This window comes from Carassius carassius, chromosome 25 (genome assembly GCF_963082965.1).
Source record: "Carassius carassius chromosome 25, fCarCar2.1, whole genome shotgun sequence".
Taxonomy (NCBI): Eukaryota; Metazoa; Chordata; class Actinopteri; order Cypriniformes; family Cyprinidae; genus Carassius; species Carassius carassius.
Genome location: NC_081779.1, coordinates 10,648,686 through 10,675,818, shown reverse-complemented (window position 1 = coordinate 10,675,818; position 27,133 = coordinate 10,648,686). Strand labels below are relative to the sequence as shown.

At 35.1% G+C, this 27,133-nt stretch overlaps 1 protein-coding gene across 2 annotated transcripts; it reads left to right on the top strand.

Annotated features, from left to right (window-relative positions):
* Positions 1–1,230: 1,230 nt before the first annotated feature.
* LOC132104166 (copine-4-like) lies at positions 1,231–25,289 on the top strand. Of its 2 annotated transcripts, XM_059509428.1 has the most exons (17): positions 1,231–1,461; positions 4,125–4,307; positions 6,443–6,622; positions 7,933–8,004; positions 8,095–8,169; positions 8,592–8,675; positions 8,764–8,853; positions 13,693–13,791; positions 15,805–15,846; positions 16,166–16,252; positions 16,593–16,652; positions 17,272–17,405; positions 17,819–17,873; positions 18,736–18,787; positions 19,297–19,430; positions 20,458–20,694; positions 23,940–25,289. In XM_059509428.1, the coding sequence occupies exons 2-17, from the start codon at positions 4,137–4,139 to the stop codon at positions 24,069–24,071; spliced, it is 1,704 nt and encodes a 567-aa protein (XP_059365411.1). In that variant the 5' UTR covers positions 1,231–1,461; positions 4,125–4,136; the 3' UTR covers positions 24,072–25,289. The 2 variants fall into 2 exon arrangements, with proteins under 2 accessions (XP_059365411.1, XP_059365412.1); XM_059509429.1 differs by lacking the exon at positions 15,805–15,846.
* The last annotated feature ends 1,844 nt before the right edge of the window (positions 25,290–27,133 follow it).

The following is a 27,133-nucleotide window of genomic DNA, read 5'->3' as shown; positions in this document are numbered from 1 at the left end:
TACTCCATACTGCACTTGTGATCGATAGGATACATCTTCATTCACTGCTACGAACTGATGGCGGTCATATAAGTACGATTTAAACCATGCTAATGCACTTCCACTGATGCCAACAAAGTATTCAAGTCTATGCAAAAGAATGTTGTGGTCAATTGTGTCAAACGCAGCACTAAGATCCAATAAAACTAATAGAGAGATACACCCACGATCAGAGGATAAGAGCAGATCATTTGTAACTCTAAGAAGAGCAGTCTCAGTACTATGATACGGTCTAAATCCTGACTGGAAATCCTCACATATACCATTTTTCTCTAAGAAGGAATATAATTGTGTGGATACCACCTTTTCTAGTATCTTGGACAGAAAAGGGAGATTCGAGATTGGTCTATAATTAACTAGTTCTTTGGGGTCAAGTTGTGGTTTTTTGATGAGAGGCTTAATAACAGCCAGTTTGAAGGTTTTGGGGACATGTCCTAATGACAATGAGGAATTAATAATAGTCAGAAGAGGATCTATGACTTCTGGAAGCACCTCTTTCAGGAGCTTAGATGGTATAGGGTCTAACATACATGTTGTTGGTTTAGATGATTTAACAAGTTTATACAATTCTTCCTCTCCTATGGTAGAGAATGAGTGGAACTGTTCCTCAGGGGGTCTATAGTGCACTGTCTGATGTGATACTGTAGCTGACGGCTTAATGGTTGCAATTTTATCTCTAATAGTATCGATTTTAGAAGTAAAGTAGTTCATAAACTCATTACTGCTGTGGTGTTGGGAAATGTCAACACTTGTTGAGGCTTTATTTTTCGTTAATTTAGCCACTGTATTGAATAAATGCACTTTTTGCACTTTTTGTCGTTAATAACAACAAATTTTATTTTTCTTTGCATTTTTTATCAATATAGTACAAGATTATACTATTTAAATCAATGTCATAAGCATGTTAGGTCAAAAGTAATAAAAAAAGTAGACTGATTATCTTACCTAAAATATGTAATGTAATTGATCATGTTACTAACTATGATTTTTTTAATGTAACTTGGAACCAGTAACAGACTACAATTTGTAAGTAATCTACCCAGCACTGCTTATATCCACCAAGGTACTGCTCACCAATCTCACACCATCTGTAATTTACTAAAGTAACCGCCAGAGTGCAGGGTTACACTGTGTTCGCATCCTGCACTTCCTCTCCAGCTATTATAACAGAGGATTAAACAGTGAAGTTAAGCGGGGCGCGCGTGCCTGTCCTGCTCTTATGTTGAGAGAGGATACTGCAGGTCGGACTATCCATCACCTTTAACGCTCGGCCCGATGGAGCTGCTTATATCACCGTAGACAATTCGGACATGAAATCGAACGAAAAATGAGTCCAGAGCACAAACTGCACTCAGAACGATCTTAACACTGAGGAACTTTTTCTTTGGTCGCTTGGGATTTGTTCTTATACTTAAACAGTGGGTAAGTTGTATTCCTTTAATAGCAAAACATCATAACGCGCTGAATTTTATGTTTTACGCATTGATGGAATAATCATTTGACCTCACATTTCAATGCATACAAGGCCAAATAAGAACTTTGATGGGTACACTTAACATTTTATGCCTACAGAAGCTGCCTGTCAGCAGTGTTTTTGAAAAAGATTTCGGAGTTGTACAGTTTCGCAGAATCGCATAGTGGTGCCGATGATTGTGCGCATAGTACGCATGTGGTACAAGATCGTATGGGGTCAGTCTAGTATTTAAATTTTTTATAGTTGTTTATGGGTCATTAAGATAAAAAAAACTGTCAAAAATTAAAAAATGCACAAACAATTATCTGAATAATCCTGATCCATGACTGTGATAATCTTCCATTTTCTTCAATTTCTCAATTAAAAGACATTTAGATTTTTTTGTATGAAACTAAATGTGTAAAAAAAAATACCCAGGCCGTGTAACTGACAGAAGACTAATTAAGAAAGAGGTCATACTGAAAGGCTTTTTGTCACACATTAGACACTTTTTTTATTTTTACAATTTGTTTACTTTTTCTAAGTGGTCATACGAGTTTTGGTCAGCCCTTGGCCATAAGATACTGATTTACTACTTTCAATGACTATTGACGATTGCTTCACTGGATTCATATAGCTGTTGTTCATTCATATTGCCTAGAAGACATTTTCTGCAGAGAAGTAAGAGTTTGCAAAGGTTTTGATGCAATATACATAAATTGGTGGATCTGCATCTGTTTTCTATGTAGTTTTGTATACCTCAAAATAACAGCATGAAAAACTATGCCATTGGTCCACATGAGGCTGTCCAGCAGCATGTCCCATATAAACACTTGATTATTCTTCATATTATAGGAAACTTCATGCTTTCCAGGATTATTTAAATACAGGCAATGCAAATACATGGGAGGAGCATAACAGTATATGCATAGTTGAACAACTGCATGGGTACTATTCACATGCAGTCACCTCTATTAATCTGGCTAGGTGCATTAAAATACTGCACCAAAGTGGGACGCTTAGGATTGCTTACTTTAAGAACTCCTAGGGGTTGCTAGCAATAGTTTGGTCCATCGTGCAGGGCTATAAGGCTCTGAAGGGTTTCAGCCTCCAGTAACGGCATGTCAGCCTCTTTTATCTAAAAATAACAATAATGATAACAAAAAAAATATGGCACTCAAAGGAAGCAGAGGACATTAATAATTGAGTAACACAGAGATACACATCTCTGTGGTATGGTCTCAGAGTATTGGGGTCAATGCTTCGCTCTGTGTTCCAGGGAATCTCTCCCACGGGGACCACGCTGAGCTCATTCCACATGGTGCCTGATGGAAGAGCAATTTCATTATAAAGCAATGTTATCGGGGTCTCTGACTTAACAAGTCACCCGTTTTCTGTTTTAATCAACAGACTTATCATACTTGAACTTGTCTATTCAAAAGTGTAACATAATTAATTCAAATTATTTCAAGGACTGCCATCCTCTAGGGACTACAGTGTAAAAATGTTTTGTCAGCTAACCTATAAAACATACTTCACGTGAACAAAACTGGTTTTAAGTTCAAAAGTATTTTTTAATATAACTGAATCAATCATGAGACTGCACCTATGAAAGCTTTTTTAAGGGTCAGATGAGGTACGTAACCGTCGAGTGAACAAACAAATAGTGGTGCAGTTTTATTCAGTTTTATATATAGATTCGTGAGTTTTTTGTGGTGCCATGATCCTAACTAACAAAAAATATATTCAAATAATAATATATGAAAAACAATATTTAAAATAACTCAACATTTTCTTTTTAATGTTTAACGTAATTTGGTGATTGTGGATGTTTAACATGTTTTGTGGATGTTTTTTGTTTGTTTGTCTGTTAGCTGGTTAGCAAGGTTAGCAACTATGCTTCTGCAGTGTACAATTACAGAATGTCGTTATAGTACATTTCTTCTTTGAAAAGTGATGAAAGTTAGAATTTAGTTAAATTAGATCTCTGTTGTTGGAAAAGCATCTTAACATGGTCAAGGTGGTTTCTGAAAAATTATAGCTGGTTCATTCTGATCACGGTACTGGGTCTGTCTCTGCCTGACCAGCTGATGATCTATTATCTACTGTACATCAGGTTTTACCAACTAATGACTGTTTGATGACTAATGACACCATGTAAATCCTCAGAAAGATGATCCAGAGGCTACCAATTAATGGACATTAATGTTCTAAAAATATGGGGTCGGTCAGATCATCAAAAAAAAAGAAAAAAAGAAAGCCTTTTATGCTCATCAGTTCTGCATTTATTTGATCAAAAACACGGTAAATGGTATGTTTTGAAATATTATTGCATCTGTGGTTTGGTACTCAAGAAACATTTCTTGCTGTCCAGCTGATTTTTGTGGAAATCATGACACAATATTTTTCATGATTCTTTGATGAATAGAAAGTTAAAAACAGCATTTTAAATAAATTTTGTTTTGTTGCAACAATCACTATTGACCAGTCTAATCCATCCTTGCCAAACAGAAGTATTAATTTCTTTAAAAATATCTTTCTGACCCTTTTTGAGCTTTTGGATGGTAATGTATCTCATATTTGTTCTATATCATGCTTTAACATTTTATTCTAAAAAAAATTTCTTTTGCAGCTTGAACACAAAATGAGTAACATCTACGAGTCTGCTGCCACCACGCTGGGCCTCTTCAACAGCCCATGTCTGACAAAAGTAGAGCTCCGTGTGGCCTGTAAAGGAATATCTGATAGAGATGCTCTGTCCAAACCTGACCCCTGCGGCATCCTCAAGATGCAGTCCCACGGACAGTGGTTCGAGGTCTGTTCGTGTTCATGTTTTGGTTTCTCTAGCACAAACAGAATGATGTTTTTCATGAAGGAACATATAATTTTCACCTGCACAAAACACAATCTATCGTATATGTACTTTTCATAACAGTTTTCAGTGGATTTTTTCATACATGATTTCAAAGAAACAGCTGTTTGTGTGTCATACCCTAGATATTTCATCCAATCACAAACTCCCTTTCCTCGCTTTGAAATTGCTGCACATGTAGTGACTTTTTAGCAAACATCTGATGCTATTGTAAGTTTCCGAGGATACAGTACTTTAGTAATAATCCTTTCACAAACACTAATCTGGACTGAACAGACGCTAACAGAAGAACTGGCTCTTTATGATACTGAATGTGTTCATGCATATGTCAACGGCTGATTAGCGTTCTGAGACTGTAGTCTCAGCTGTGATGCTGTAATGTGAAAGTAATATAAAACAGCACTGTTAGATCACAAAAAGTGCTCTAATCATCACGTTGTCTTGTGCCTCGATAATATAACCAATGACAAGGAAGTGCAGTGCTGCAAAAAATAATGTGAAGTGGCCTGTTAGCTTTTGCTAGGTATCTGTGAAAGGTTTCAGTTGCAGTTCAAAACAGGTGTTTCTGGCATACAGGGCTTTTGCTTGGCATAGTTAAGGCTACGATCCATAATTAATAAAGCAGTGCCATTTGAACTCTAGCTGTGAGCACTGAAGTAAAAAAAAAAGATGTGTTTGAAACCATATAAGTGGGTTGAAGGCCAGCAGTCTGGAAAATCTCACGAAACCTGTCAAGAAAATGTACTGCTCATATTTCACTTAAAATACATAATTATTTTTATATATTTAGAAGACTAAGCAGGTTTTAAGAACCATAAATATGGCTTGCATTTGGATGTTATTCGCGAGATTATTATCTACATTCATGCTACTTTTGTAAAGCAGCCACTATTGTAAAACAACCAAAAGTGTCATTTTCATATTCTTGTTGCCGTCATGTGACAAAAAAGTTATATTATATGAAGGTATAGCTCACACAAAAAATGACAAATCTGTCATAATTTCTGTCTTCACCTTCATGTTTTTCCAAACCTGTTTGAATTTCTTCCTTCTGTGGACCATAAAATAAGATATTTTAAGAAATAGATGTTTTTGTTGTTGTTGTTGTTGTTGTCCATTCAATGAAAACTAAAATGTTATGTCATGTTAATTTTTCATAACTATCTCTTGCAATTGATACTGATATAATTTGATTGTTTTATCAAATTAGATTATTTTTACTGATACTATTTTATTTTAATTTAACTATACTATGTATATATAACAATAAATATTACTACATATAATGGAGGTAGTGAAAAAGGAGATTGTCAGATGCATTACAGTAATGAGAATTGAAATAATGTAATATAAATGTGTGCCTTAAATTGAATGTCTTTATGCAATTTTTATTTTTAAGAATTATAAATTACTGGGGCATGCACATATCCTATCATTTGTCATATAATATCATAACTTTGGGGTCAGTAAGATTTTTTAATGTGTTTGAAAGAGGTCTCTTATGCTCACCGAAGCAGAATTTACTGTATACATAATGAAATATACATTTATGTATGTTTACCTTACCTAACTTCAAAAGAACAATTTTAACTTAAAATGTATTTTTAACAATATAAAAGTCATTACTGTCACTTTTAAACAATATGTTCTTGCTGAATTCATGTACAAATCTTACTGACCCCACATTTTGTGTATTCTTGACATGCTTTGTCAGATTCACTAAATTATTGATGGCACATACTTGGGATTGAGTACAGTACTATTTATAATGGTTTGTTATTTTCGTAATGCCACTAATAACCTTTCACAAATTTGATATGCACTTTAAGGACAATAACCCCATTGTCCTATGGATCTATTCAATTAAGGGCCATTGACATTGATTTGAGATGCGACTGAATGTGAACTGAATTGATCCAGGATATGAACTGGATTAGGGAAAATCAGTGTCATCATCCAAACAATCAGCCCGTAATAGAACAGGAATAGATGTCATCGATCCTAGTTCCTAGAAATGGGAATTAAATTAAAACAGCAGAGCTGGAGTGTGACCGTTGCCGTGTTCTGATTGATTCCAGGTGGACCGGACAGAGGTGATTCGCAGCAGCATCAGTCCGGTTTTCTCCAAAGTCTTCACCGTGGACTACTATTTTGAGGAAGTGCAGCGCCTCCGTTTTGAGCTTCATGACATCAGTAGCAACCACAATGGACTCAAAGAGGCTGACTTCCTGGGCGCCATGGAGTGCACACTCGGACAGGTGAATGCACACTTAACGGAAGCGCAGTAGGGAAGATGAAAGCTAGTGAATGGAATGAGTGCGTGAGAGAGAGGATGAGTGCATGAGAGGGATTGTGTGGATTCAAAAGGGTAGCAAAGAGCTCACTGGAGCAGGAAGGTGCCCGGTGGGCAGAGGGACTATTACTTCAAACTCTTTTTTATCTAGTCTATGATAAAACAAGATTACAACCAGTGGTAGATAAAGGAACATAAGAGGGTAAAGAGGACTTGAGGGAAGGAGAGTTCATGTAAGGGTGAGGGCCTGAAGGATTTGGATGCTAACAACAGAATTATTTTGTTTCAGGCTGTTAAACTGATAAGTAGTAAATGGTGAGAACTAACTACAGTACGTAAATGGTAATTTTTTTTTGTTAGCTCTCACCACTTACAATTGACAAGTAGTGTATATTATGTGGTTTGAAAATACTTATTTTTGTGAGTTGAAAATGCTAGATCAGTAAATGTTGTTTCCAGTGCTTCTTGTTGGTTGATTAGATAAAAATATCAAATTTAATGTTACCATCTATAATATGGGGACATGTAAATATATTGTTGGTGAATGTGGTGCACCTTGTGTGTTAGAAAAAAAAATATTTTGATCCTGTAAAGTTGTCACATGGTTAATAATATCTGTAGGGTAGTTCATCATTGGAGTTATAAATAATTTGTGGAAAAATCTTCTGCCTCCTGGTGGATTATCTTTGCTCTTCATGAAGTAGAAGGATTTTTAATATCATTTCTAATATGCCGGCCTCCTTGTTGCAACCTTGTTGCTGCTGAATTAATTTAATATATTAAGCATTAATTTCTTAATATATGTAAAAAAAAAATATATATATAAATATTTATCATTTAACTTTGTTTCATCTTTTTTGGCATTAAAATAATTATTGTGATTCGTAAATTATAAGTCAATACCAAATATGATTTTTTTTTTTAAAACACAAAAATTATATTTATTTAGTCTAAAGCTTCAATAAACTAGAACAAGAACATTTCATTCTTTTTTTTTAACCATTTTCATCCATTTTATATGAATTTAGTCAGATTACACTGAAAGAAAAAATCGGAAAAATGAAAGACGTACTGGTAATTTAACATTATTGATTTAATTTATGAATATTTCCTTCAACCCTAAAACACAACACAATGCCTAATTCAACATGTAAAACAGCCATGAAAAACCAGGAGAATTCCTTCATATTAAGGTTTGTCAGGGTTTACAAGTTTGTTAGTGTGTCTGCATGTACTGTATCTTTTTGCCTTATGTCCTCTCCTCTTCCTTCATAGATTGTATCACAGAGAAAACTGTCCAAAGCTTTACTGAAGCAAGGAAACACAGCTGGCAAATCATCTATCACAGTAAGAATAGATGTCTCACCCCCAATTAATTCACACTGCAAGTTTATGCTCTTTTGTCATAACTGAGCGATGACTTCTTGGAAACCACAGGTCACAGCTGAAGAGCTGTCTGGGAATGATGATTACGTGGAGCTCGCCTTCAGTGCCAAGAAACTGGATGACAAGGTGACATCGTCTCTATCTGATCCCCTTTCTGTTTTACTACTCTGGTTTATGAGTAGACAAAATTCAAATGGAGCAATGCATAATCTACTACTTTATTAAAATATACTGCTATTTTTAATTTTTCATTACAAAATGAGGACAACTTTTAGTCTAAAGGCACAGACCATTTAGAAAAATTAAGAAATGATGTGCATTCGGATATAGTCTTTAAATGAGAGAAAGTCAGGACGCTATAAATGTGCCTGGGATTGATGTATGAATTAATCAAAAATTAATTAATGCTCAATTGTGTCATTTCTGCACCGCTAGCGCCACCAAATGAAAAGGAATTTCAAAGGATGAAGAGCTTCCAGAACACTCATGTTTGTAGATGTTATATTTACTTTAAAAACAAGAATAAGTTTGATTCTTTCTTTGTTTAGGACTTTTTTAGCAAGTCAGATCCATTTCTGGAAATCTTCAGAGTGAATGATGATGGCACAGCATCACTGGTGCACAGAACAGAGGTGAGATGGACAGATGCACACATCCATATTAAATACACGTTGAAGAAAAATGATGTACATGTATCAACTGGTATTTTTCTGTTTATAGACCATTATGAACAATCTGAGTCCTGTCTGGAAATCATTCAAAGTTTCTTTAAATACACTCTGCAGTGGAGACCATGAGCGGGAGTTAAAGGTATGACAGATATTTTGACTATATCCATTATTATGTTAACATAAACCAAAAGCCTACCCATTTGCATACTGTTATGATAACTAGAGATATATTTTTGACAAAAAGCAGTGAATCATCTCATTGAAAGGTATACTGCAGCAATGTGACACACTCCCTTATTTTTTGCTCTTTATTCTGGTCTCAGCATGACCATTTGGTCACATTAGATTAAAATCATCTTGGCAGATTTATGTAATGGCAGTCCTATCCATTCTGCCTCACCATTGCAGCTGACATCTTTCATAGTGAGCTAATTACTGAGTGGGTAAATGCAGCCGTCTGTTTGGAGGGTCCTGACAGTTTCTTGAGGGGAACAGACATGGTGGAACCAAAGACAGAAATTGATGTTACTGCCCTTTAGTCCATTCAAGTCCACACAATCCTCCTGTTTTGGAGAACTTTCTGTCTTTGGGACCAGTTGTAAAAAGAACACTAATAAGACTTCATGTTACTTCATGTAATCATGTTATCTATACGATACTACAGTTTTTAGATAAGAAAGTTAGAGTAGACTCAAAGTACTATTCTGTTGACTTCCCATACTGTATGTGCTGTGGCCTTTTTAATATTCAGTATTTTAATTTCTGTTTATCTTTTTTTTTATATATATATATAAACTTCTATTCAGCAAAAATTCATTACATTTATCATTTTTTTTACATTCTTACATATTCTATCTCAAATAAATCCTATTATTAAAAACTTTCTATTCATCAAATAATCCTGAAAAGAATGAGTCATGTTTCCACAAAAGTAGGAATATATAATAATAATCAGTGTTGGGAGTAAAGCATTACAAAAGTAATGCATTACAGTAACATATTACTTTTTGCTGTAACGCAGTAGTGTAAGCCATTACTTATACATTTTCAGTAATATTTTACTCGGTACATGTTCAACACACTTTTAACCCTTTTAACCCTTAACCCTTTTAAGCGAAGGTGTGTTTAGGGTGGGATTTAGAGAAGTGCCGCGAGGATAATGGCATGACGTGACATGATTTCGGCCTCTGTGCTCGAAGTCCAAGGCTATTAGCTCCGCCCACCTCGCTGTTAGCCCCGGCTAGTACTGGCTTGCATTGTCTTGAGCCTTCACTTTGCCAATTATAAACTATTTATTGTTAGTTGCCTGGATAGCCAACAGTCATTATGCTACATCAATATGCCCTCTACTGAATGTAAAATGCTCTGCAGTACATTTTGTAATTTTAGAATGTTAAGTTCTACTTCTGTAGTTATTTTGGTGAAAGTAACTCAAAATTAATACAGGAGCCATGTAACACATTATAATTCTGAGACAGTAATATTGTAAGGTAAGGAAATAATTTTAAATGACAGTAGCAAGTAATCTATAATCTATTACAGTTTGGAAGTAATTTGCACAACACTGATAATAATAGGAAATATTTTATGGCATATTAGAAAGAATAATGACTGCTTTGCCATCATAGCAATACATTTCATTTTAAAATATATAAAAATAGACAACTTATATTTTATAATAATAATGAAAAAATCAGAATAAAGTTGTTCACAGTTTTAACTGTATTTGTCATCAAATAAATGTAGCCTGGGTAAGCATAAAAGACTAAAAATCTAAAACTAACCCTGAACGTTTTAATGGAAGCATACTTGTGAGATTACACATATGTAATTAATTAATTAGTTTTAATCTGATTTAAAATGACTGTACATATGACTGTACTTTATGTAAGTATTTATTAAAATGAAAAAACAAAGTTTTTTTGAACATTTTTGATCAAAAAGATCTGTAATGGATGTTTTCAAAAACTTTGACCAGGAATAATATATTTTTTTTTATACCAAGTATAGAAATGACAAATCGTATATAATGTTTATTATAATGACGTGAGTTTGTAGTCAGATGTTGTTTTTTCATTGCTCCTCTATGTTAATACTTTTTATTTGTTTTAAAATACATTGATATTGTTATTAAAATAGCAATAAATGCTGGTATTCCAATAAAAGCAAACAAACAAACAAGCTACTGTACTCAAAGCACATTAATACTTACATTAATACTCCAATTTTTTTAACAACTCCAATATGTCAACCTCTAGGTCTTTATTACTTATGATTTATTACATTGCAGTTGTTCAGTAAAACAGTGCAGCACTGAAATCAGGTCTATTCCATTTAAACATGTACCTGTACTGTGTGTGTGTGTGTGTGTGTGTGTGTGTGTGTGTGTGTGTATGTGTGTGTGTGTGTGTGTGTGTGTGTGTAGTATCATCCTTGGCCTTAAACTACTTTTTAAAAGCATAAAGTTTGTGTGTATGTGTGTGTTTGCTTATTTATTCATGAAAGTTCCTAAGATTGTGTTACTTTCGTTCTCTTTAATCTCTCTCTCTGTCACACACACACATTCAGATCTCAGCAATGCAGGTGTAAGGTCCTCATTGGTATGCCAATGTAGAAGTGGTGACAGGAGAGCTGTATCGTAATAATCTGTCTTTAAAGATGCTTCTCTTTGTATTCTCATAACAAAGTTAAGATGAGATTTAGTCTTAGCACTATACTGAGATTCTGCACAAAAGCTGTTTGGAAGAAAAGCCTTTCTGAAATGTTCACATACTGTGCAGGTGACATTTTAGAGAAAGTAAAAGATAACGGGCCAAGAAAGAGACAGAGAGAGCAAAATTAAGAGCTGATGTCTCAGTATGTTAAATTGAGAGCTGAATCCCTTGATCAGCTCCATGCTGGCACTTTACATTGCTGCTCTCAGCTTTACTTGAAAATAACCACCACTTACTAATTAACTAATGCTTTAAATGCTTGGAAACAAGCCACTTTGAATTAAGCCTTTGGCAATTATACTAAGTGACTGAATGAGCAGTTGTGCAACATGTTCATTTATAGCAGAATAAATTACAATTTCAGTCTAAAATTATCAAAAATTGTTGTTTTGAATCCAAATATTTATAGATGATGTTGGACAGTCAAGGACATTCATAGTCAGACAGATGGGAAAACGGTTATTTATTTTAGGGTGACATGTCCCTGAATAAACATGAACTGGTTTGTTTAATATTCATAACTTCTTTACACTCAAGGCACTACACACAGCAATGTCTCCGCAGTGAAAACACACACTGAATTCAGATTCACAGAGTTATGGAGCCACTGCAGTTACATTTTATTCATGTTGTGGGATTATATCTATATTTGTATAAGACAAGGCAGTTAAACCTTTTTGTTTTGAATGTTGAGAGCTCAATTTCTCCATTATTTCGTGCATATCTGAGCCCAATCTGTTTTAAAGCATGATACAGTTGCATAAACTCATTTAGTGGTGGAAAGTACAGTTGTGAGGTAATTTACAGTTACCACAGTAAACAATATGTTTATGCAGATTTTAATATGGCAAATTATCATTTAAGCACTTTATGAAATCTTTGACCAATATGGATGTAACTGGCTCAAAGACAACAAATATTTTGCAATTATAATTTAAAATTTAGTTAGGAAAACTTTGTGTGAGTTAAAATTTGAGTTATTGTTGGTTCTCACTTCTTCAGCTGAAAAGTCAACCACAGCATTTCTGTATTAATATTTTAAATGGCCTTCAAACTTTGATTACCACCCGCTTATGTCTCAGCATTAATGATTCATTAACAGCAACACTACAGTGCGCTGTCTTCCTGTCACTCCTGCCACACACCCACATTCACAACTTCACATATACACACACGGCCTGCGTACCAACGAGAGTGTTAAATCTTTAAATCAACAACATGACACAAGGTATTAAAACTGAAGAAGTGTTACGATAACAAGATGACATTTGTATCACTGCATTGACATTGCTTTCACAATCCTTTATTCCTTCTTGAAACTTTAGACTCCTCGGCTTGTTCCAGATTCAGCACCAACTAGATAAAAGCTCTTCTAAATGAACTGTGACATTTTAGTCTCATTGTAGCAAGAAAAGCTGATGCTGTTTTCATTATACCTGTACTTGTGGAAGTTATTAATTATTTCAGCTCTTGGTGTTTGGACACACTGTTTACTTTGTGTGCATTTTTACGTACAATCTATCATTTCTGAGACACTGCTGTTGTGGCTCCTTGAAGCAACTCTAAGATTAAAACTAACTGAACATTCTTCACAATATCTTCTTTTGTGTTCAACAGAACAGAGAAACATAAAAAGAATAATAATACTTAAGTTTAAATTGGCAAAATAGTCTCACTAAATTGTACAACAGGAAAAACGATTTGTTAATGTGGTAAGAAAACAAACATAATTCAAAATTTCCCACAAACAAGTCTTAATTTTTGAATGCAATTTAGCGGTTTAATTTTTGCAGGTGTATCATTATAGCATGAGTTTTTGTTTGTACTGTATGTTTCTATGTGTGTGTGTGTGTGTGTGTGTGTGTGTGTGTGTGTGTGTGTGTGTGTGTATGTGTGTGTGTGTGTGTGCTTGTGTGTGTGTGTGTGTGTGTGTGTGTGTGTGTGTGTGTGTGTGTGTGTGTGTGTGTGTGTGTGTGTCTGTGTGAGTGTGTGTGTGTGAGAGATAATGTGACCATAAATACTACTGGAGAAAACTATTTAGCACAGGATATTTATCACGGTTCTTTAGGGACGGAAGTCTCACACCCTCATGCACAGAGCTAAATTTATTCACAGATTTATTTACTGCATTATGCATTTGGCTCAGCATATTAAAAATGTGGAATAAATCAAATAGCAGTTATGTTTCAATTTATTCAACTGTATTATAAATATATGATGCAAATTGTAAATTCTGTGTGATTAGCTTTTTTTTCTTGTTGTAGTGTACAGTATGGGACTGGGATTCAAATGGCAAGCACGACTTTATAGGAGAATTTCAAACCACCTTCAAGGAGATAAAGGCGGCGATGGATGGGAAGCAGGTATAAACATACACACACACAGTCAGAAAACTGACCCTGCTTCCAAAATGTAGATTTCCTGCTCTCATCAACACAAAGTACTTTTTTTTTTTGTTGCATTTTTCAAGTATATACCCTGAAGCACATGGAACATAGCATACTTCATAACTCCAGCTGATGGATATGTGCAAAGAAGAAAGCCTTCATTAATAAAAACCCACATCACATCTCGACTGGAGCTTGCCCATGGGCATGCAAACGGTTGTGGAAATTCAAAGAAGATTCTGTGGTCTGATGAATCTAAAATTTAGCCATTTGAGTTTAAATTCTAAGCACGTGGGGTCTTTTGTAAACATTTTGGCGTTCACAAATAGTTCCTATCCAACCTGATGGGTCTTCAAGGGTTTTTAGATAATAGTTCTGTTCTAATAATTCTATGATAGAGACTTACACAAAGCAGCAAACTGCTGACCCATCCAGAATACCATAGCAATGGAATAACAACAACATATAAACAGACTACCTGCATAGCAACACCCTGGCAACCACCCAAAGCATCCTAATGGCATCAAGCTTTACACAGACAAGCAACACTCACATTTGGTTGAGAAAATAAAAATATATTAATCTTTTTGTTTTTAATTAGCATACTTCAAAATATTTTCCCCTTTGTCAGAGAGTGCAGTGCATCAGTGATTAAATATATAATTACAATTATATTATCTACATTCCAGATCCTCATGCAGGTTCCCTGAATCTCTTTATTTTCTGTCGAGAGCCTCAGGTCTGTTTATGCAGTGGAAACTGAGTCAGTGTGAAAGCTTCAACATGAGCCTGCTCTTACAGTTATGCAGCGTTTTCTCTTGCAGGTGGTGTGAAACAAGCCTAACACTTGCTTTTTGATCTTTATATGTCTCATTTTCTCAGTTTTCATCTCCTATTCTGTACTCACCCTGCCTGTATCACAACAGACACTGAATTCATCATGTCATCTTTCTGTCTGTTTGCGTCTTTCACTGTTTTTCTTTTGAATGCATTTTTGTTCTTGATTTTATAGAGAATTGTGATCTATTGTCACCATGGACACAATGTTATCTGCAGAGAAACAGAGAGAATAATTAGAGGTACAGTACAGAGTAGGAGGGAAAGGACACACCAAGGAATACACTGAGAATATTGCAATAGAAGAAAAAAGAAAAAGCGGCAACAAAAGAGTGCATGTGAGAGTGTTGTGTTTTTGTGCTGTGTCAGATGAATGAGAGTGTTTTGAGAGTTTAGAGCACTGTAGTGATGAACTACATACATACATATATATACACACACAACCAGTAAGACTAGCATTATATAACAGAGTTATAGACTTATACAGATATATTTTGCTTCAAAAAGGACACAATTGGTAAATCATTTATTTTAAACCAATTTAGTTACATTTTGTTTCAGTAGAAGCAAATCTCTGCATCCCTATTGGGTGATGTTTAGGTGTCCACATACTTATGGCCATATAGAGTATACACACACACACAGTGTTATCGTGCCGCATACACTCTTATGCATCAGTCTATTGCGTCTGAATGAGTTCACTCTGTTCCGTTGCTTCTCTCATTTGAAATCTATTGCCAGCTGTTCAGATTAGTAGTCATTGTGTTGCTTTTAATTCCATTACCTTCATATTCACCATCATCCCCTTGAATGCTCAGAGGAGCGAAGTCGCATTCTCATTGCATTTGTTAATCAGTGGAATTCCTCGTCTGTCAGCACACGCTGATTGCACTGCTAGCGTGGTTCAAGTGCTTCATTTTCAGCAGAATACTCTTTCAGTCTCTAGTGGTGGAAGAAAACTTCTCGCATACTCTTCAAGACCTGATTTGAGATCTTTAGAACATTCTGAGATAATTGTGCTCAAAATAAATCACAGATTTGAGGCAGATCTTTGTATTTTTGCCATTACTGAGCTGTTGTATTCACACCAGAAATGTAAAATGAATAAAGAATTGTTTGGCTTGGATAGACATATCTTTTTTGTTCTGACAGGCATCATCACAAGAGAAACTACAAACTGATCTTGGCCAAAAGGTGACTTATCAACACTGACATGCTTGTGAAAGTCTCGCCTGCACTGCTAGCTTACAGCCAATCACTCTCACATTTTCTGAAAGGCTCAAATGCAGCCACTATGTTATGCTGAGTATTTTAGACATCCGTCTATCATTGTGCCTCTCGGTCTGTGGGCATCTTCCTCTCATACAGATATATCACAAGCCCACTTCAGATGAAATACCTGCAAGCCCAAGCAATTCATCTTGTGGCTCAATGGAATTCAATACAGAGCTGAGTGAATGGCATAGTGCTGAATTGTTGTCTTACTGTTGTACGTTTAACATGTTTCTAACAGATCCAGTGGGAGTGTATTAATCCTAAGTACCAAGTGAAGAAGAAGAATTACAGAAATTCTGGAATGGTCATTCTTACCATGTGCAAGGTGAGGGACTCCTTCACTTTATGTCTGATATATACCACCATTATGACTGCCCCTGTAATCAAGTCATTTTGGGTAAAAAACAAAACAAAAAAAACTATTGCACTAGAACTATTTTTTAAAAATGCACACACACACACACACACACACACACATATGTATAGTATGATATATGCTCTATTAAATGGGTTGATAACTTTGCTGTGCATTCACAGTAGCTACTGTGGGTAACCAGATATGTTGTGTCATAGCTGTTACTTACTGTATTTTTGTACCACTGAAATTATCTGTATCCAGGACCAGAACTTTCAGTTAAAAACGTGTTATTTTATCGCTGTTTCAGATCATAAAGATGCACTCTTTCCTGGATTACATCATGGGAGGATGTCAGATTCAGTTCACAGTAAGTAGTTTTGGAAGACATTTGGAAGACATTTCCCCCACTATCTTCTGTCATATCTATCTGGATTTTGTAAGTTGTCTGGTGGTTCAGCTTCCACCTGCATGTCTTGTGTTTACACATCATGTGTTCTCTAAATATAAAAAATCTATCATTATTTACTCATTTTAATTTTATTCCAAATCGTAAGGCTTTATTTCTTGAATAGAACACTAAAGTGTAATTTTGAAGAATTGCGCTGCTCGCTGCTCGCTCTATTTCCATGCAGTTACAGTGAATGGAGACTGAAGCTTTTCAAATTTGTAGCAATGTCCGACTCATGAATAATTGATTATTTAGATTCAGATCTTTTCAATGAATCATTTTACTCGAATCAGAATCATTCAAATTCCAATCACTAATTTGATTGCAATTGTTCATATAAAATGTTTATAGTTTTATGAGAATAATTACTTAAATTTTAGTCTTAAATTAAGCTATCGGTATACAAGTTGTATATACATTGAATACTATTATGGTATTTTTTACACCCTTTTTGAGGCTTGAAAGTTGAGGTTAAGTAATTAATGCCAAATTATTTTTTTTGGGGTGAACTATCCCTTCAACCAATGTTGTTCTGCAGGTGGCTATTGATTTCACTGCCTCAAATGGTGACCCTCGAAACAGCTGCTCCCTCCACTACATCCACCCTTACCAGCCCAATGAGTACCTCAAAGCCCTGATAGCGGTTGGGGAGATCTGCCAGGACTATGATAGGTGACCCACCAATCAAACCCTCAGTCAAATCAGTTAATCAATCAAGCACACAGTCAATCCTTGAATTTTGCCTAATGAAATTTAATGGACTACTCCATTACAAAATGTTTACACCAGTTATTTTCTCAGTACTGGCCATTAAACAAACTTTCAGACTAATTCATCTATCAATTACACATTACATTGATTAATCAGGCATTCAGTCTTATGACTGCCTGCTCCTGAAGGATGCAGAGCTGTCATGTCAAGGATTGTCTTTCTACACTTCAATCACTCTCTTTTCCAATACATCACTTAAACTCAATTATATTTGACCCTTTATAATATTACATCCCTGCTTTGCTCATCCCCATTGCTCATCTCTGGGGTCAATGCACACTCATTAATCCTGCCTGCTTCTGATCTGTTTCCAGCGACAAAATGTTTCCTGCTTTTGGATTTGGAGCCCAAATCCCACCAGACTTCAAAGTAAGTTATTTTTGCATGTAAAAAAGAAACAGCTTTTTTTAGTTATACTTTAAGGGCAAACCATTTTGTAATTATGTGTAATTTTGCAGTAGAAAATTAATTTAAAAAAGTTTTAACACACTTACTGTGAGTCTAGTTTTCATTTGACTGTTAGATTCATTGCATACTCACAAGTTGAAATTAAATTTACATTTAAGATTAAATATTTACGCAATCCCCTATAATGTTCTTTTTTAAAGAATGCTTAAATTGATTCATCTAAGATTAAACAAACTGAATCTGTTACTTTATTTTAAGACTACAAGAACTTTTCCATACAGTACAATAAATCGCCATGCAAAGTGCCAGAGTGCTCTGAATCCCTCACCATTACCTGACGGGAGTTTTCTGAATAATTCATGAACTGCCAATGCCCTTTTACTATAATCACCTCATGATTCCTGCTAATCTATGGCAATCACTCAAAATCAGGTCATCTGATTGGTTGCCATGTTTCAATCAGAGGTCATGGCCACAGTGTGGTTGGATGTAGTTGACCACAGTCCAATCCACAGGGAAGCTCCATGTTTTATGCATGGTTTTATCAATTCCATTGGCTGCAATAACTCTGAATATAATTGAACCATAAGAGCCTATGAATAAAATAAAGAGACTAAATGTTTTAGATCTTTCAGTTTATTATATGAAGTTTAATATCATAATTTAATCACCAAAGTTAAAAAGTTTAAATCAAGTCTTTTTCTCCATACCATTTGAAAAAAGCAATTTGTTTCAAAACAGTGTAGACTCACTCTGCCATCGCTGCCTCTGATCTCTCAGTTTTTGTCACTTAACTGTGTGTTTTTTTCTCTCCTCAATTTAGGTTTCTCATGATTTTGCTGTGAATTTTGATGAGGACAACCCAGAATGTGCTGGTGAGTCATCAAAGTGTAAACTTCATGCCTTTACAAGCGTTTTCTTTTTCAAAGAGAAAGTTCAGTGAAATCCAAACATCTCTCACACACACTCAGTGGCAAACAGAAGCATAAACTATGAACTGATGCTCATGCATTTGAATGAGGCTGTGCTCTGCTTTAAATGAGCAAACTCATAAACAAACAAGCACCCCATACAACCTCTGGGTCAAAGGTCATGTTTTAATCTGACATTTTAAGGTCAGTAAATGTAAATGACCATCATTGTAAAAAAAAAAAAAAAAACATCCATTCAATGTCACATTACAGAACCGATAATTGCTCAGTGCAGAAAATAGTTTTAAGAGAATATGTTTTACAGTACTTTTTATTTCTTACTGCACTGACATTTTGTTTTATGCGTAAAAGATAATTGCAAAATTTAGTGAGGTTTAAAATGAACTTATGTTGAACAATATGTTCAAAAACAAGTCAGTGTATTGACCTGATGGGCTATGTGTGTTTCGCAGGTATACAAGGTGTTGTTGAGGCTTATCAGAACTGCCTCCCGAAAATCCAGTTGTACGGTCCCACTAATATTGCTCCCATCATCCAGAAAGTTGCCAACTCTGCCTCTGAGGAGATGCATACCAAAGAGGCCATGGTTAGTCGGAGAGAGAGAGAGAGAGAGAGAGAGAGAGAGAGAGAACACAGCACCATATTGACTCCATCTGCTTTACTGCTGCTCCTTTTTTCACAAAAACAACCCAAGTTGCTGATGCATCAAGAAAAGAAAACATGCAGTGGAAGAGCACAACAAAATGAATTTTTTTATATAATATTAAAACATCCTTTTAGCAATATAAATTTACTTGAAAAGCCAAACTGCATCAAATAGGGCTCGTTCTCAGAAAATAGTTTATTTACTTGGTTACTTACTAATTTGTTAAGATGAAAATACAGACTGTCAAATAAAAAAAATTCCTGTTAAGTAATTATTTTTTTAATGGAAAAAGCCTTTTTTAAATGCAAAAGCTGAATTTTCAGCAGCCGTTACTCTAGCCTTTATTGTTTAATATGCTTTGGATGCTCAAGAATCATTTCTTATTTTTAGCAGTGTTGAAAATATTTGTTTCTGTTTTTATGAAAACTACCATTCAAAAGTTTGGGGTAAGTATGATCAAATAAAAAGAAAAAAAAATTATTCAACATTGATGTATTAAATTGTTGAAAAGTGACAGTAAAGACTTATTTCAAAATAAGTCTAAAATAATTCTGTGTTCAAATGTTTCAGTGTTGTTCAATGAATTTTTTACTCATTAAAGAATCCCCCAAAAAATCACAGTTTCCACAAAAACATTAAGCATCAAAAACTGTTTTTAACATTGATAATAATAAAAAACATTATTATTAATTGAGTATTTTATTAGTACTACCATAACAGAAATAAATTAAATGTAAACAAATATATTTAATAAGAAAATGTTTTTTTAAATTGTAATATTTAATATATTTAAATATTACATTTTTTACTTTGGCAAATTTAGTGTGGTTTATGCTGAAAATAAAACAGTTTGTTGATTATAATAGCGCTCTGAGTGCAAGACAAAGACAAACACCCTGTGATCATATTAGTGTGAGTCTCGATATTTAAATGTTCACTCACATTCGATTTTTTCCTCATTCGTTAGGAATACTTTATACTGCTAATCCTGACGGATGGAGTGATCACAGATATGGCGGACACACGAGAGGCCATTGTTCACGCATCCCACCTGCCCATGTCCGTCATCATTGTGGGCATAGGCAACGCAGATTTCAGCGACATGCAGATGCTGGACGGTGATGATGGAATCCTCCGCTCTCCTAAAGGAGAACCCGTCCTGAGGGACATCGTGCAATTTGTGCCCTTCCACCACTTCAAACATGTGAGCAAAAACAGAAGTATCTTAGTTCACCCAAAAATCTATTCTGTCATTATTTCCTCTCAGTCACATTGTTGGAATAAATAATGACAAAATATTCCTACACTTCTCTTTATATTAACATTTTAAATAATTTTAAAAGAATCCGGTCGGGATCTGGTGAAACCAAGAACATAGAAAGCCAAACCTGAAAGTTTTAAGTGATTACTAACAAGTCAAAGCTTAATGAACAGATGTTTCTAATGAAGAGGAATGCATCATGCCAGCTTTGGTGATTTGAGAAGCTGTATGGTACCTCGGTTCAGGGCATAGTCAGGAAACCAAACTACAAGAGGATGCCGTACATTTGAAGGCATCCAGGCTTCTTTTCATCTCTCTCCTCTCAGGTTTCTCTGAGCTCCAATAACAAGCATCTCGGCGCTGGAACAGAGGAAAGGAAAACATCAAAGCTCTTAGATTTTACAGGCCTGTGTTTAGTTTAATTAAGGAGAATGAAATCGTTCATGTAGAACAGTCTTCATTATGAAGGCGACTTTTTTAGGAGACGTTAGGCGTATTCTGTCCTGCTTTAACCCAGCTAATTTCCTGCCACTGAAGTTGAGTTCATGCAAAGTTCAGGTTTTTTATTCCAATTTGTTTTTTTCTATAAATCCTATGTTAGTTATAATGAGACAAAATTGTCTTTGGTTTGGCTAGTGTAACTTTATTATTACAACCCGAATTCCGGAAAAGTTGGGACGTTTTTTAAATTTTAATAAAATGAAAACTAAAAGACTTTCAAATCACATGAGCCAATATTTTATTCACAATAGAACATAGATAACATAGCAAATGTTTAAACTGAGAAAGTTTACAATTTTATGCACAAAATGAGCTCATTTCAATTTTGATTTCTGCTACAGGTCTCAAAATAGTTGGGACGGGGCATGTTTACCATGGTGTAGCATCTCCTTTTCTTTTCAAAACAGTTTGAAGACGTCTGGGCATTGAGGCTATGAGTTGCTGGAGTTTTGCTGTTGGAATTTGGTCCCATTCTTGCCTTATATAGATTTCCAGCTGCTGAAGAGTTCGTGGTCGTCTTTGACGTATTTTTCGTTTAATGATGCGCCAAATGTTCTCTATAGGTGAAAGATCTGGACTGCAGGCAGGCCAGGTTAGCACCCGGACTCTTCTACGACGAAGCCATGCTGTTGTTATAGCTGCAGTATGTGGTTTTGCATTGTCCTGCTGAAATAAACAAGGCCTTCCCTGAAATAGACGTTGTTTGGAGGGAAGCATATGTTGCTCTAAAACCTTTATATACCTTTCAGCATTCACAGAGCCTTCCAAAACATGCAAGCTGCCCATACCGTATGCACTTATGCACCCCCATACCATCAGAGATGCTGGCTTTTGAACTGAACGCTGATAACATGCTGGAAGGTCTCCCTCCTCTTTAGCCCGGAGGACACGGCGTCCGTGATTTCCAACAAGAATGTCAAATTTGGACTCGTCTGACCATAAAACACTATTCCACTTTGAAATAGTCCATTTTAAATGAGCCTTGGCCCACAGGACACGACGGCGCTTCTGGACCATGTTCACATATGGCTTCCTTTTTGCATGATAGAGCTTTAGTTGGCATCTGCTGATGGCACGGCGGATTGTGTTTACCGACAGTGGTTTCTGAAAGTATTCCTGGGCCCATTTAGTAATGTCATTGACACAATCATGCCGATGAGTGATGCAGTGTCGTCTGAGAGCCCGAAGACCACAGGCATCCAATAAAGGTCTCCGGCCTTGTCCCTTACGCACAGAGATTTCTCCAGTTTCTCTGAATCTTTTGATGATGTTATGCACTGTAGATGATGAGATTTGCAAAGCCTTTGCAATTTGACGTTGAGGAACATTGTTTTTAAAGTTTTCCACAATTTTTTTACGCAGTCTTTCACAGATTGGAGAGCCTTTGCCCATCTTTACTTCTGAGAGACTCTGCTTCTCTAAGACAAAGCTTTTATAGCTAATCATGTTACAGACCTGATATCAATTAACTTAATTAATCACTAGATGTTCTCCCAGCTGAATCTTTTCAAAACTGCTTGCTTTTTTAGCCATTTGTTGCCCCCGTGCCAACTTTTTTGAGACCTGTAGCAGGCATTACATTTTAAATGAGCTAATTAAGTGGATAAAAGTGTAAAATTTCTCAGTTTAAACATTTGCTACGTTATCTATGTTCTATTGTGAATAAAATATTGGCTCATGTGATTTGAAATTCCTTTAGTTTTCATTTTATTAAAATTAAAAAAACGTCCCAACTTTTCCGGAATTCGGGTTGTATTACTAATTCAATATTTTTCATAAATAATCATTTGATTTAGTATTTAATAATTTCTAAATCATGTATTGCCTATATAAAAGTGACAGCTGTGAGAAGAAAAAAATGGAATAGATTGGCAGGAACACATGGGAGAGACATGATTCATAATTAATTTCAATACAGTAACATTAGATTGTAGCTTAGCTAACAATGCATAATTTTTTATTGAATATAAGAATTCGTTTTTCAAAATGCTTTACAGTTTAGATTTTTTTATATATATAATTTTTTTTTTGGCCAGAGATTTTCAAATTGAATCAAAAGAAATGTGAAATGTGAAAAGAAATGTGGTCTTCGGAGTAATTAAACATTTTTTTTAATGTTTATAAAAATTATTATTATTAGCATTAGGATTGTTCAGTGTTTTATTTAAAATTATTATTATTAATTTTTTGTAATTATTAAATATTTATTATTGTATCTTCTTGGCAACACTTGGCAACCATTGTTTTTTTCAGATTCTTTTGTGTTGATGTTTTTTTGTAACTGGTGATGTAGTTGTGCTTTTCATTTGATTTATTGAACCTTTTGTCTAAGGCTTCATGTGCAGTAAACTCCAGAGAAGGGTTTTGTTTTGCATTCTTCTGGAAGACGTTTGGAAGGAAACCTGCTACCTCAGGTCAACTTCTGCAATATCACACAATTCATAAATATTGCGCAAATCTGATGGTGTGAAGTTGGTTGTCCAATACAAATACTTTGGCGAGAAACTGAGCATGTGTGTGTGCGTTATTTTTAGCTCTGTCCTGCTGGGTTTTTTCGGGTCTGTTTTGCGGATGGAGTGAAATAGGAGTGACTCCTTTCCTGTATCACCTACTCAAGCACAAGAGAGTGTGAGATTTCATCTGTATTCCATTCTCTCATCCTTCCCTCCGTCTTTTCTTCCTCACAGGCCTCTCCTGCAGCGCTGGCTAAAAGTGTTCTGGCTGAGGTTCCCAATCAAGTGGTGGATTACTACAATGGAAAAGGCATCAAGCCCAAATGCCTGTCGGACTTTGAGTCTTCCAGAGCGTTCAGTCCCTGAGCTACGCACAGCCATATTCGTCTCAACTTCAAGATATCTTCATTGATCATTTCAGAGCTTGCTGCATCAGTTTAAGAATCGACAAGCATCCTTGTTGTTGTTGTTTTGTTTTTTCCACAGGTTTCCAATAGCACTGGACAAAGATGTCCTTAGCTGTCCATATTTTTTTTATGCAGTTGTTAGTTATATTAACGGTGCACTCAGTCATTTTTTGTTTTGGTTTCCCTGGCTTATATGGCAGTTGTCCTGGAAGAGTTGTATTCAGTCATATGATCTCAACATGGCCAACATTTCTAAAAAGTATTATTAATTATGTATAAAAGGATTAAATATTGTTGAAATCACCGAATCCACCTTTTAATATAACAATGGAAAATATTCATTTAATTGCAATCAAACCAATCTGCCAGCACTTTTCAATCAGCCTTCACCTACTCTGTGTAATTAGAAGGAAAGCCGAAAGAATTAAACATTCTACCTGACTGTCTTCCTTTGTTTTTGTTCATTAGTGTTGGCATTTGTTACCTTATTACTGTTATTTTTGGTGGACCTGCTATACAAGGGCTATATAGTCCAATATAGCACAATATTAAGATGCATAATAGTTTAGGAGGCAAGTGATTATCAGTTATTGGCCAGTGCATGACCAATGCTCAGTTAGTAAACACTGTTAGTCCTTTATAATCCAAAATGCAACAATTGTATTGCTTTATTCAATTTACCTGCAAAATGTTTGTGGTCGGTAAGATTTTAATGTTTTTTTATGCTCACAGAGGCTTGCTTGCTTACCCATCTCAAACTTTTATACAGTAGTGTATTTATTTTAAAAATTATTTTTAATGTGAGGCCTTTATGACTTACAATTGTTACATACAATTAAGTGTATTGTATATAGCTCTATAAACAAATACATACAGTATGTATTTGAAAGCATGTGGAATGGATACTTCCAGTATTTAGACATTCATTGTTTTTGTTCTTTTCTACAGGTTTCTTGACATTTGTTTTGCAGAATTTCTTTATATAATCTAATACTATAAAGTTATTTCAGACGTTTGGAAATAGTAATTGCGTATTTCTGGTGCTGTATTTGACAGATTTCTCTTTTCCTTTTATGCATTTCTTTCCTTCTTTCTTCTGTTTGGAGCGTGTGTGTATGTATGCTTGCTCACTACTGAAACCAGGACTGTATTTTGCATGTTGCCAATAATAAAAAAGTTTTTCCCACTTTTGTTCTCTGCTTTTTGTTTTGATGTTCACTGGATACACTTACTCAGCATCGCATTACAAACACACACAGTTCTCTCATAACCATAAAATTGATCTAGAGTTTGTTTAATGCTACAATACTGTAATACACTCAATGCAAAATTTAGAGGGATGCTTGAATGTAAAGGCTCTTGACAGGCATCGGAAGACCTTGAGAAATGGAGTCCTTGAGGCGTGATCGACTCTTTGATTCGGAAGAATCTTTGAAGTCTAAACACAAACATGCACACATTTCTCTCCACACATGCACACAGCCTTTCAATTAGCTCCATCATGTATAATTAAACACTTGGATCAGCAGAACAAGACCAGGAGATATCAGGAGAATGAGAGATCATGTCATTTATCATATTCAACAGATCCATTAGTCAGATTCAACAGATTATGTACAACAGTGATTTTGCAGATATTTTCTCATTCAAAACAATTTGCAGCAGGGAATGAAATCTGAGGTTGAATATCTTTCACAAGGATATTTTCATCAATATTTTCTTTATCTTTTAAATTATAAGCATGTTAAATAACATGATTATGCATATAAAATGCTGCATGTATTATATTTTTCAATGCTTATGTAATTGTTTAATTATTATTTCCTGTATCTCAACCACCAACTTTAATATTTGACTTTAATATTTTAATAAATATTCTATTCAATATATATGTATGTTAATTATTTTTCATTTTATTTGATTGCCTAAAAAATCTTAATATGTTTCATTGGTTAACAGATGTGATTCAGGTTCTGTGTACCATTACATACTCTCAGATGTCTAAATCTGTGTGGTCAGTTTATCCTGATGTCTGAATATGATCATCACCTGCTGCTGAAATATGTACATGCGTAATACTCCTCAGAACTCTGAGTGTGAACATTGCTGGCAGCAGGCTGGACAACATGTGATATTGGATGAGGCAGATAGTAGGATGGTTAAGAAAACTGGCAGGTCAGAGGATAACGCAACTGGCAGGTTGTAGGAAGAAGCAGCTGGCAGGGTGGTTGAGCTAGCCGGCAGCATGATGGGAGCAGAAGCTGGCAGGACAAAGGGAGCAGCTGAATTGTGGTTAGGGCTCAATCTGCAGTGGTTCTGAGGTCTTCAAGGAAAACCCATGGTAGGCAGAACATCACTAAGGTCTTCCTCAAATCCGTCACCCTCCTGATCTTTTCTGCAGCTCAGTTTAGCATCTGAAATGTATGATTTCAAAAAAATAATATATCATAATTAAATAGGAGATAAACAATTTTGTTGCTCCACTGTGAGTGTCTGGCAGAGACAGAGTCTTTTAGTTCTGATTCAGCTTTGATAAGGTGTTGCAAGACAAAAGAAATTCACCAAATTCGTTCTACATATTATTACACATGATTGAATATCTGCAAAGAACATATTTTGATTCTATTGTTTTGTTAGGAAATTGTTCAATCATGTCACAGGGTAAAAAAAGTAATAATAATTAGTTTTAAGAGTGCTTGGAAACAGGAATTTTGCAGTTCAGTAAAATGGATGTTTTAGTATATTGTATAGCAGAACTCATAGTAAACATCTTAAGACCTGCTAAAGCTTTGCTGGGATGTAACAACTGCTTAATCAAACAATATGTATTAATCCAAGTAGACCAATAAATAGAAAATAAACAATTTGTTTTAATTACATTGTTTATTTTTTCCAATTTTATATAGAGACACAATATAATGCACAAATTTTAAAACAATATCAATTGACTAGATTAATATTTATCGTTTTTATTTTTGTGAGGAACAATTAATTTTTGTATTCATGATTTTGTAATATTGT